Genomic DNA, 11,067 nt, shown 5'->3' on the forward strand with positions numbered 1-11,067 from the left:
ACTTTTACTGTTTATGCAGACTTCTAAATACAAATCCTTGGCCTTTCTTTTTACCTCCTTCCTGTCCCAGTTTCAACAAAAACACAGTTTAATCTTAAACTAAACCCTTAAAAATGTGTATGAGATGGTCTTTGGAAATGTCAGTCGTGGTTTATGAAGTCTCCATTCTTTGTTCCTACACTGTATTTTTCTTTCTGTAGCTTTCAGGTTTGGATTGAGGGAGAAATGAAGGTTTTTTCAAGTAGCTTTCATGGGAGGGAAAGAGTCTGTGAAAGGAAAGAGGTGATACTACATCAAAAAGGGCTGCTTTCACTATTTGCCACAGGTGGTCAAGAATTCCTGGCAGTCTCATTTCTGGAACTTTTTTTCACTAAAAGAGAAAATTTCAATGTTTAAAAGGATAAATGGAATGGTCTGAAAAACTGTTGGTCTTGGCAGCCTGACTACTGTCTTAGACAACAGCTGGGAGAAGCTACAGCCGGTTTGGTTAAGATTTGTTCTTTGTTAATACTGTATCTGATAAAACGTGCTAGTGAATTTTATAAGCAGTAGTGATTTGATGCTTAGTCTCTTGTGGCACACTTCCCTGCAGGCCTGAGACTTTCAGTAGCTTCTCTCAGGGTAGAACCAAGGCATTCATCTTCTAAATGAACTCTTAAGATTCAGATGTCTGGTCCCCACATCCTCCTGCCCCTCAGTTTGGCCTTATGAAGTCCTCATGCCTCCCTGCCTGGTAACTTCTGGAACTCTTGTTAGCAGGCTTTGTTTTGGTCAGCAGGCACACTGAGTAGTGCAGGCCTCAGGGCAGGCACCTGCTGCTTTTGGCACTCAGTATGTTTTCTCCAATTACATGCTAGAGTAGCATAAGAGAAATGATCTCACGTATGAGAGGTTCCTGTTGTGAACATGAGTCACTTGACCCTTTTTCTTCTTTCCTATGTAAATTGGAATGATTTTAATGTACCATATCCACCTTTGCAGCATGTTTGTGAAGCAAGTGGAAATGAGAAATGAGGTAGCCTTGACAAACAAGAACTGAATAAAGAATCCAAATCTTGCATATACTCTTGTATCTGATCACATGGTGCAAGCTGCTTTATGTGGAATGCATGCATATGCAACACCACATGCACATCTTGATTATCCTGCAGGACTGGTGTGTTGTAACAAGTCTCTTTCCCTGGCTTTTCAGGTTGCTGAAGAACAAGGTCAAGAAAATCCTGTAGATCACGATCCCATTCATGATCAAAGTTGGTACTTGGACCGATCTCTAAGAAAACGCCTTCACCAGGAGTATGGAGTTCAAGGCTGGGCTATTGTACAGTTTCTAGGAGATGTAGTTTTCATTCCAGCAGGAGCTCCGCATCAGGCAAGGACCACTGGCACTGTTTGCAGCCTGACCACTTGGGCAGACTTTGCATATTTGGCTAATGCTTGTTTGTTCTCTCCAGGTTCATAATTTGTACAGTTGTATTAAAGTTGCAGAAGACTTTGTATCCCCAGAGCACGTCAAGCATTGCTTCTGGCTCACTCAGGAATTTAGATATCTGTCACATACGCATACAAACCACGAAGATAAATTGCAGGTATGTTTCCAGTGCTCAAGGAGAACTCTGTCCCTTTTCTCCCTTTAAAAAACAAACAGAAGCCCTCAGCAAACCCCTGAAGATTTAGCCATCCATGCAACCTTTCATGTTTGGATTAGGTTGCATTGGACCTTGAGGGGAGGGAAAAAAAAAAAAAGGGAAAACATGTATGTTTTTAACTGTTACATGCATTGAGTGCTTCTGAGGAGGCCTTCTGATATTGCACTGAAGCATTACCTTCTGTTTGTGCTGTCCTTCCTCTGGTTGAACCCACAGTAATCTGAGGCTGCTACATTTCAGCTAATGCCCCGCTAGCACTGCACCTTGTTTGCACAAATCAGTGATGTGAGGCTCACACAAAGAGGCAGGTTTGTGTTTATGGGTGCAGAGAAGGTGGGAATCTGTGCAGCGCTATGTCAGGGCCCTCTGATCTGCCCTACCCATCCTGTTTAATTGTAAAACTGAATGCCTTTTCTTTCCTTCCTAGGTGAAGAATGTCATATACCACGCTGTTAAAGATGCAGTTGGGATATTGAGAGCTAACGAATCCAGCCTTAGCAGATCATAAAGTAGAAAGCCTTAACACACACTATGAAACAGAAGCGCTGGCAGCTGTTTTAACTACTCAGTCAGGACCTCTGTGGACTTTGAGATTATATGAATGTTACCTCATCTTCCTTTCAGCAGTACCAGAGGATCGTGGTACTATGTTCTGTGTATTCTTCCAATGTTTACAAACCTGATATGTATATGTAGTAATATGTATGGACTGTGGCATACTGTGAATGCTCAGTTGCAATAGAACTTTATATGGAGTTGCTCTCCAAACTGTACAAAATACCTCCTATAGAACTGTCGGGAATTATTCCAAACTACTCATTTGAAAACTATTATCTGAGACATTGTAAAGCTCCACTTTTTAAAACTTACTTCAGGGTGGGAGGAAATACAGTCACCCAACTAATAACCAATTTACGTTAACTAAGAATGCGGTTCTGTAACTTCACATTAACATAGAACTAGCATTTAAAAGTAGCTTTAAGCTATTGTATAGTAACATAGAGATGGAGATTAACCATCTTTAGGTAAATGTATTTAAATTTCTAAATGTTAAAAGAAACTTTTAATCAAATGTCTTCTGTTTGAAACTGATCTTTAATTTGAACTTACGTTTGATTCTCTGGTTTTTAACACTGAATGGTCTACATAAAATTCTTCTATTTCAGATACTGTTCCTTGCCCAGCTTCTTCAGTTGACTCTTTAAAAAGCAATTAATTTGATGCAGTGCTTTGAAATGCAAAAGTAAATTGTGTATCATATTGTTGATAGAGTTTTTTTAAAGTACCTGAAAGCTCAGTGTTTAATTCAGTGATCTGTTTGTAGCCTTTTTTGGTTACCACAACGTGGCTTAGATTGATTAATGCTTCTCAGCTGCTACTGTGGTCTGTATTGAATGAATTCTGCAGCTTCCATCTTAAAAAGCACATTGCTCTAAAATTACTTGGACACCGAAAACATCACAAATTGTAAAAACAAGCAGAGGAGAAATGCATCTGTCATCTACCAAGATAAGCTAAAATAAAATCAGCTTTTCTATTCCTCAGTGCCCCTTTCAGCACTGAAACACATAGGACAGCAGTTGGGCTGAGCAGACACAGGGCAGTTTTATGAGCCAGAAGTTGTTTTTCTGAACTCAGTGTTAACTCCTCCGGGAGAGGACGTGGAGCAGCAGTGGGTCAGTGCAGGTACTGTGATGCATCTCCGTCTGCACAGAGATGTTCCCATTCACTTAACTCCTGCTGCTACCTTGAAGTCTGCTGAACAACTGTGTGTGTTCAGTGAGAACTTCCTTCCCTCCATCTTTACTTGCTGAGGTCTCCAGCTGGCAGAAGACAGATCAGCCACCTAAGCCAGAGAAGCCACTGCTCTGTCTGCCTTCTGCAAGGAGAAACAAAATGTTCACTTGTCGCTTCGTGTTTGAAGTAATGAAGAACCTTTCCAGACAAGGCTGTTTCAGATGAGCATTCGTTCTTGCAAGTTTCAAGTAAATGAAATAAAGCAGCTTAATTGCCTTTCTTGGATCTGGGTGGAAGAGGGGGGGAGCTGGCATGCAGTATCTTAGCACCCAGAGAGTGCAATTGGTCACACTGATTTTACACACAGACACGTGCATGTACATCTGAGGAGACCCGTTTATTGAAGATGGATTTTGAATTTCCTTACCACTGCTGTTACACAACCTCATCTTACCTCAGCTTTCAACTGCTGCCACTCCGTGACTTCCCACGTTTTCCCTTTCTGTTCCTTTGAGTTGTGAAGATGATAAGAAACAGGTGGCCCCATCAGTCAGCTCTTTGCTTTGCATTGGAAAGGGAGCACTTGAGTTTTATCACGCCAAAGCTGGGCCCCAACCCAGAAGCATTAGGGCTGCTGTGGGCTGTGCTTCTGTTTGCCTCCAGCATGAAAGTGAACAGCACTTGGTTACTTCTTGCTTCGTCAGCTGAGACTGAAAGCTGTTGGGCAGCACCCAGCTCTCTGTGTGCCTTCTCTGAACGCAGTTACAGTCTTAACTTGGACTCGGTAACCAGAACTCGGTAACTGAACTAGACTCAGTAAGTCTGTCTTAAAATTAGAGACAGCCTACTTTGCTTGTGAGGCTCCTGTGGTACTGACCTGTTGGAACAGAGGAAGCTAATGATGTGTGCTGCCTCTACTGCATCAAGACAAGTTTTGCCTGAAGTTTTCCTTTGGGAGGAGACATCTTGTGCTGTGGACTCAAACCCCAACAATGTGTCACTTAAGCAGCAGCTACTTCACAAACTGTGACACAGAAGTACCTGCTATGGTTACGACGATGTTCAGACAGCTGCAGTGACCCTCACCTCTCAGTGTTAACATACCACATACAGAATGGAGTTCTGAGCATTTGTCAGTACTTATCTTTACAATGAAATTAAAACTGAAGATGGAGCTTTGTCCCGAGCTGAGTGGGCTTTATTGGAATGGGACTTCTTATGAAATTTGAGAGCAAGGAACTGAGGTGGCACGAATGGCAATAGCAGGTTCAAATGAAATCGTCCTTCTCTGTGAGCAGGTGCTTCTCCAGCCTGCAGTGAGAACTGTTAAAGCACTGCAGCCACCTTCCTTGCAGAATCTTCAAGCTGCTCTAAGGGACCTTGGATCTACCCCCCACCACGATAATGAGATGAATTCAATCAGCTGTCCTTGTTTATTATTGTTACTCCAGTGACCGTACCAGTGTCAGATGGTGAGGCTCACAGCTGCTGGCCTGTAACACTGCTGTATTCTGTTGCTGGGTTTGGATGAGCAGAGTGGGTAACAGATGCTGCTGTTCAGCAGTGGTGGGCTACAACTGTTCTCCTTGGGGGCGTTGTGGGTACCGAGCTTCATCTTAGAGATCTTTAGTTACATTTTTCAGTATTTGGACAGCATCTGTTCTGATCAACTGCACCCAGCCACAGACAGAAGAGCTGCCACTATGCTAAGAGCTGTGTGAGTGCCACAGCTTGCCTTTTACTTCTGCCACCTCCTTTCTTATCACTTTCTGTTTATGCTTACTTGTTCAGGCTGTTGTTTCTTCCTGTGCCTACATCCTCTTCTGGCTCTGTCCAGACACTGTTTTTATTTAACAGCTGCTGCTGCATGAAAGCTTTTCTTTAGCTTTGTAAACCCAAAAGGGAGCTGTTAAAGGTGAAAACTCCAAAGAGGTGCAAATGAGCAGTTGTGTCCATGCATCAGTTTAAGAGCAGCTTTAATAAAATCTGGATTGAGTCAGTAAAACAAAGACCTTACACCAGGGAAGGTTTTTGGTAGCTGATTAAGCCAAAGTGCTGATTAGCTTCAAGGAGCATCCTTCCCTAAGAATTCAAGACCTGGTATCTAAAAAATACATAATGTTACACGACCTTTGCCCTTTCACCATCATCTCCCACACGAGATAGGCTGAATGAAAAGGGGAAAATAATCTCTTGAGACTGCAGCCCCCGAGAAGAAGTGTATATTACAGTAGATTCTTGGAGAATACAGGGCTCAGGCAGAAAAAAATATATATTACATAAAATATTTGCACATATTAAGTTTTGCATTTTGAAGATAGAACATCCCATTGCAGAAAAAAGGCAGACTGTACATTTCCTCCTTAGCTACGCAGGGTAGCCAACCGCGACTGCATTGCTTCAATGTCTTCCTCCTCGTCAACAGCAGCAGCTGCTCCCATGGCTTCTGGCTCTGGAAGAGCATCTGTGACTTTACTAGGTGCTTTACCCAAGGCCCCTGTGAACAACATAAACAGAGCCCTTAGTGAGCATTAAGTCGTAATTTAATTATCAGCAGCTTTTTGGTGCAGGTGCTTCAATAATTCTGCCAGCCACTGTTAAGTAACACACAACAGCTGTCTGACTTTACAGGCCCTTATGGCTGAGACAGTTGGACTCATTGGGCTCCTGGTGGCCCACAGAGACTCACCAGCTGTAATTTCAAACAGAATTTTGTCAATTTCCATCTCTGCTTCTTCCTCCATTTCCTCCTCATCCTCCATGCTTTCAAAGGTGTCCTCTAGCATCTCCTCTATGATACCAGCCTAACAGGAACAAGAAGACAGCAGGTGATGCCTTTGGAAACAGGAGAGCGGTCATTTCCCACTCTGAGTATCAGACTGTGCCCATCCAGGACATCCAACCACTGCTCAAGCTTTTAGGAGTAAGACTGGCTGCTTGCATGAGGGTTGGCCAACATGCTCGCCCACATTCTGAGCCTGAATCTGTACAACTGGTGCACAGGAAAAGCAGTAAGAAACAAGGATTAAAGATGCACGTTCTCACATTCACACCCTGCAGCTGTTATTCATTTCAGTTGTACGCTGAAACATCTACAACATCTACAACCCAGGTTAATGCAGGTTTGCAGCCACAGGGGCATGTGTACTTCACATGCTTCAGCATGCTATACAACAGGCTGTAAAATTCGTGTCTGACATACGCTTCCCCTCTTTTCCATCTGTATTTAAAAATACTCCCCTACAGGGCCCACAAGCACCATATGGTCAAAGCGTTCTGGTGTATAATGGTGAAGTTGTTCAGAAGTTGCACGGTGCTTCAGCTCACTGGACAACCACCCCCTGTTCACCCACGCCTGATGTGTGTTACAGATCTTACCTTCATCATCTCTTTGGACAATTCTCTCATGGTCGCCTGGATTTCAGGGATTTTCACTAAGCTCTGCATAGCTTTCATGACTTCTGTGCTCTTCTGCAACGAACCTGCTACTCTGAGGACAGCTGTGAAGGAGAAGCACAGAATAACTTGAATGATCCCCAAGGAAGGAAATTATATCCTCCCTATGCAGATAAAAACTTGCATTTAGGCAATTTAATTTTAAAAGAAACGCACAGCCTGCAGCACAAACTCCAGACTGAATTCTACATTCCTTCTCATTGCTTGGTCAGCACGTCAGAACATCCATAGTACAGTGAAGATGCTGGCAGCAGGAACACGGAGGCTGCTCTACATTTTTCCTTTTAAAGGAAATCCCAATCTGCAAGAATGGCCCCAGTATGTGGGGAGTCACGTTTGACCTTTGAAATGTGAAGTTTCAGTAGCTTATTAACCTGGAGTTTTGGCGTTTGCCTCCTTGTTGCCAGTTCACTGTGAGCGCTGGCAATGTCAGATCACATCCATGCAGTCTACTCGTGGATCTCAGTCCTCATCAACCACACAGGAGGATCAGCACTGAGCCGTCAGTGCTGCTGATGTTCAGAGCTGTGTGATTAAGGTGTGCTGGTACATGCACTGCTGTGAGTGAGCCTATAGAGAGCTAAGTGCCCATCCCGGCTGGATGTGGTGACTCAGAACTGCAGCAGCCATATACCTCAGGGTCAGGTACAGGAGGAATTTCCCCAGGTCCTGAAACCCCCCCCAGAATCAGCTCCCTTTAACAAGAGGAGTCTGCTTTCAGCTTTCATCTCTCTCAACTCATCCTACAGATGACCTTCTGAAAATGAAAACTCAGCCCCTGCCTCTGGAGCTGGGAGAAGTCACTGCACCGAGGCTTAGAAGTTCTTACCAAGCTGGTTCTTCATTCCCATGAGAACAGAGTTCATGTGAGCTTTGGAGGCATAGAGTTTGCTTACAGCCTTCCTAGAGCGGATCAGTTCCTTGGCCAAGATCACACACACATCCTTCTGCCCCTTTTTGGCAGCATCCTTTATCGACCGCTTCACCTTTTCCTCTTCTCTCTGAATATCTGGAGAACAGAATTACAGCCAATAGTTACAGGCTGCTATGGATTTGGAAGGAAAAAAAAGTCATTGGCTGGAGTGTATTTTCAAAGAAAAGAATTGTTCAGGTTCTGTGAAGGGAAACCAAAGAGAACAAACAGCAGTGTAATAACACACAGCTCCTCTGCTTTTCAAGACCTCTCGGAAAGCATCATGAACATAAGAGCAAAACAACCATTAAGAAAAGGAAGGGACTCCCACTTTTATGTGCTCTCTGGGACACTGCATACCCCCAGAGCTTCTACACGGGAAGTGCCACACTGCACCAACGCCATTCGTTAATTCAGTCCGGGGAAGTTCTGGGTGGGTGAAATTCATCCTACCAGATGGGACACGGATACGTTACACCTCACTGGGAGCAAACAATTTCAGGTTACGTACAACATTTTACTTGTAGAACTCCAGAATGATGACATTTCTGTGTGACAGATCAACTCGGCCCCAGGACCACGTTATGCCTCCATTCCAGATGCAGTAACATACCCTGGGTTATTCCATTTCAGTCCCTTCCCTGCTATAAGAAGAGAAGGCTGAGGAGACCTCACTGTAGCCTTCCAGTACTTGAAGGGAGTGTATAAACAGGAAGAGGAATGGGTGCTCACGAGGGTAGATAGCAATAGGACAAGGGGGAATGGTCTTAAACTGAGACAGGGGAGAATTAGGTTAGATGTTAGGAGGAGGTTTTTCACTCAGAGGGTGGTGACGCACTGGAACAGGTTGCCCAAGGAGGCTGTGGATGCCCCATCCCTGGAGGCATTCAAGGCCAGGCTGGATGTGGCTCTGGGCAGCCTGGTCTGGTGGTTGGCGACCCTGCACATAGCAGGGGGTTGGAACTGGATGGCCATTGTGGTCCTTTTCAACCCAGGCCATTCTATGATTCTATGACAAGGACAGCAGGGAAACACAAAAGAGGAGCCAAAGCACACACCTCTGATCTGTCTGTCAATGACTCTCATCTCCTTCCTTATCTTCAGGGACCATTCGTTGACCTCAGAATGAGAAAGTGTGAGAGTTAGCTGGAGTTGGGCTGCAGGAGGGACGCTATCCCTGTATGTCAGCACGCAGCGTAATACCAAACCGAAGCACCTCACCGCAGATATCCCCAACGGCCGCAGCCCCCCCCACTCACCGCGCGCGGCCGACTCGACCTCCCGCACCCCGAGGCAGCTCCGCGCCGACGAAGCCCTCGGCCCGCACGGCCGCTCGGCGGGGGCGAGAAGCGCTCAGGGAGCGGCCGCTGCCCGCGAGGCCGAGCAGCCGAGACGCGGCCCGGGGGCTCAGCGCCGGACCCCCCCGCTGCCACCGCAACGGCCCGCGCCGCCTCCCAGCCCCGCACCCTCCTCCCCCGCCGGGCCCTCACCAGCTCCTTGGGCGGTTTCTCGGGGGTCTTCCCGAAGAGGCCCATGGCGGAACCGGCCCGCCCGGCACCGCCTTCCCCGCCCCGCCCTCTGACGGGGCCTCGCGGCGCAGAGCCCTCCGCGCATGCGCCGACGGCCACCGCCCCGCCTCGTTGCGCATGCGCGCGCCTCCGCCCTGAGCGCCGCCGTGTGGGAGGGGCGTAACCCAATCGGCCCCGCCCCCCGCGAGCCGCCCCTGTGGGACCGCAGTCACCGCCGGCGGTTAAAGGCCGCGGAAGCTCTGGGAGGTAGCAGTGCTGTGAGCATCATCTCGCTGCGATGACTTTCAGTTTTACTTCCCCTTGTTTTCCAGTTCCCACAGAAAGCCATTTGAATAGTAGACCGCCCGCACGCTGCAGCAGCTGCTGTGGATTCTGAAGCAGATGCATCCAGCAGGCCGCGGATGGCAGTGATGGACGCAACGCGGGCTCACAGGCGCAGGGAGACCAACCCTCAGTCATCCCCATCCACTGGCCGTAATTACCCGTGCATATGGAAGTGCCCTCTGTGGCTCTTCTGCTAATTAAGCAGCACTTTCTTGTCGTTTATCAGAAGGATCGGATCAGGAGAGCAACCGAAGTCATTAGAAGTCTTCCACGTGGAACAGGCGTGCACAGCGGCTCACCACACGGCTGAGGCGGCGCCCAGCAGCGCTGCCTGGCACGGCTGTGTGTGCTGGGACTGCTCCGAGGACACGGCGCTGTGCCAACACGCCCTGCTGGTGCTCAGCAAAGCACCCCAGCGCCGTGCGGCAATACAGGCAGGCTGCGAGCTGCTTACAGTAAGCGCGCGTTGCGCACTGCAAGCTCCGTGCCCTCACTGTGCCTTTCCACCGCTCTGCCTCAGTAATGAGGGATGAAGGACGTGAACCGACAGCCCTCCGCTGGAATAAAAGCACTTTCTGCAGTACAACAGGGCTGGTGATGCTCCTTCTGCCCCCCCTACCTCAACGCTGCGATAGGATATAAGGAAAGATGCGCTCACTGTTCAGAACAGCTCTTCTGCTTATTAGGAGTGTCCTCCTGCCATGAGCCCTGCTGATGGGAGGTGTGAAACATTTGGTGATTCAACCGACGTGTCCAGGTCCCCTGCATGGATAAAACAGCGCCAGATGGCTTTGTGAGCACTCACATCCCAAATGCCTCTAAAGGCACAGGAAAGAGATGGAGCAGAACTGCAACAGGGACCTGCGTTTATGCTTTCCAATATCTTTGTTAATTATCCTCCTTTCGTACCGCATGGGCAAGGACTGGGGAGGAGATAAAGCGAGATTTCCTCATTGAATTTGCAGTCATATGATTTCTGAAAGGCACAACCAAAGGCGCAGTTTCTTACTGAAATACAAAGAGAGCAGAGCCCATTTCTCACGGCATCAAACAGCCGTCGCACTGCTCCAGGAAATCAGAAATCACTGCAGAACACCAACACTTGGAATCTGGAACGTTCTACCTTAACAGGGTACTCCAGTCATGCATGCCATTCTGCCGCTTTTCATGATGGTTTGAGACTGGAGACCATGAAGCCTTTCTAGATGTCTGCAGATGAGGTACTGGAGAGACAGCTTGTAAGGAAGAGGGTCTGAGAAAGCAATTTGTGATCCATCAGGAAACCCCTTATCAAGCAGAGAACCTCAGTGAGACACCACTGCCTTCTGCTCGGCCAGTGGTTCATTGAAACATAGAATCCTTCGAGTTGGAAGGGCCCTCTGAAGGCCATCTATTCCAACTCCCCTGCAGTGCACAGGGACACCACAACTACCTTTGCAGGACAGAAACGAATGCCAGCATC

General features: G+C 47.2%; 2 protein-coding genes across 5 annotated transcripts in view; one reads left to right on the forward strand and one right to left on the reverse strand.

The window, feature by feature from the left end:
• The window catches only part of KDM3A (lysine demethylase 3A), a 28,159-nt gene extending 25,248 nt beyond the window's left edge, over positions 1 to 2,911 (forward strand). For all 4 annotated transcript variants that reach the window (XM_040699067.2, XM_046940264.1, NM_001012891.2 and 1 more), the window contains exons 24-26: positions 1,193 to 1,369; positions 1,452 to 1,586; positions 2,074 to 2,911. In XM_040699067.2, the coding sequence (XP_040555001.1) occupies positions 1,193 to 1,369; positions 1,452 to 1,586; positions 2,074 to 2,154 (393 nt within the window). In that variant the 3' untranslated portion in view covers positions 2,155 to 2,911. The remainder of the gene's footprint in view (positions 1 to 1,192; positions 1,370 to 1,451; positions 1,587 to 2,073) is intronic.
• A 2,431-nt stretch (positions 2,912 to 5,342) lies between these two features.
• Positions 5,343 to 9,332, reverse strand: CHMP3 (charged multivesicular body protein 3). The gene is made up of 6 exons (XM_420858.8): positions 9,243 to 9,332; positions 8,811 to 8,871; positions 7,669 to 7,848; positions 6,762 to 6,883; positions 6,073 to 6,187; positions 5,343 to 5,880 (listed from the first exon to the last, which is right to left on the reverse strand). The coding sequence occupies exons 1-6, from the start codon at positions 9,285 to 9,287 to the stop codon at positions 5,747 to 5,749; spliced, it is 657 nt and encodes a 218-aa protein (XP_420858.2). The 5' UTR covers positions 9,288 to 9,332; the 3' UTR covers positions 5,343 to 5,746.
• Between the last annotated feature and the right edge of the window lie 1,735 nt (positions 9,333 to 11,067).

The sequence above is a fragment of the Gallus gallus genome, chromosome 4 (genome assembly GCF_016699485.2).
Source record: "Gallus gallus isolate bGalGal1 chromosome 4, bGalGal1.mat.broiler.GRCg7b, whole genome shotgun sequence".
NCBI lineage: Eukaryota > Metazoa > Chordata > Aves > Galliformes > Phasianidae > Gallus > Gallus gallus.

Bases quoted from the DNA above. Each gene is read 5' to 3' on its own strand.
- CHMP3 (XM_420858.8), bottom strand. From the start codon at position 9,287: ATGGGCCTCTTCGGGAAGACCCCCGAGAAACCGCCCAAGGAGCTG. The intron at 8,872-9,242 runs GTGAGGGCCCGG...TCTCATTCTGAG, and splicing joins AGAAACCGCCCAAGGAGCTG to GTCAACGAATGGTCCCTGAA. The intron at 7,849-8,810 runs GTGTGTGCTTTG...TCTGTTCTCCAG, and splicing joins CATTGACAGACAGATCAGAG to ATATTCAGAGAGAAGAGGAA.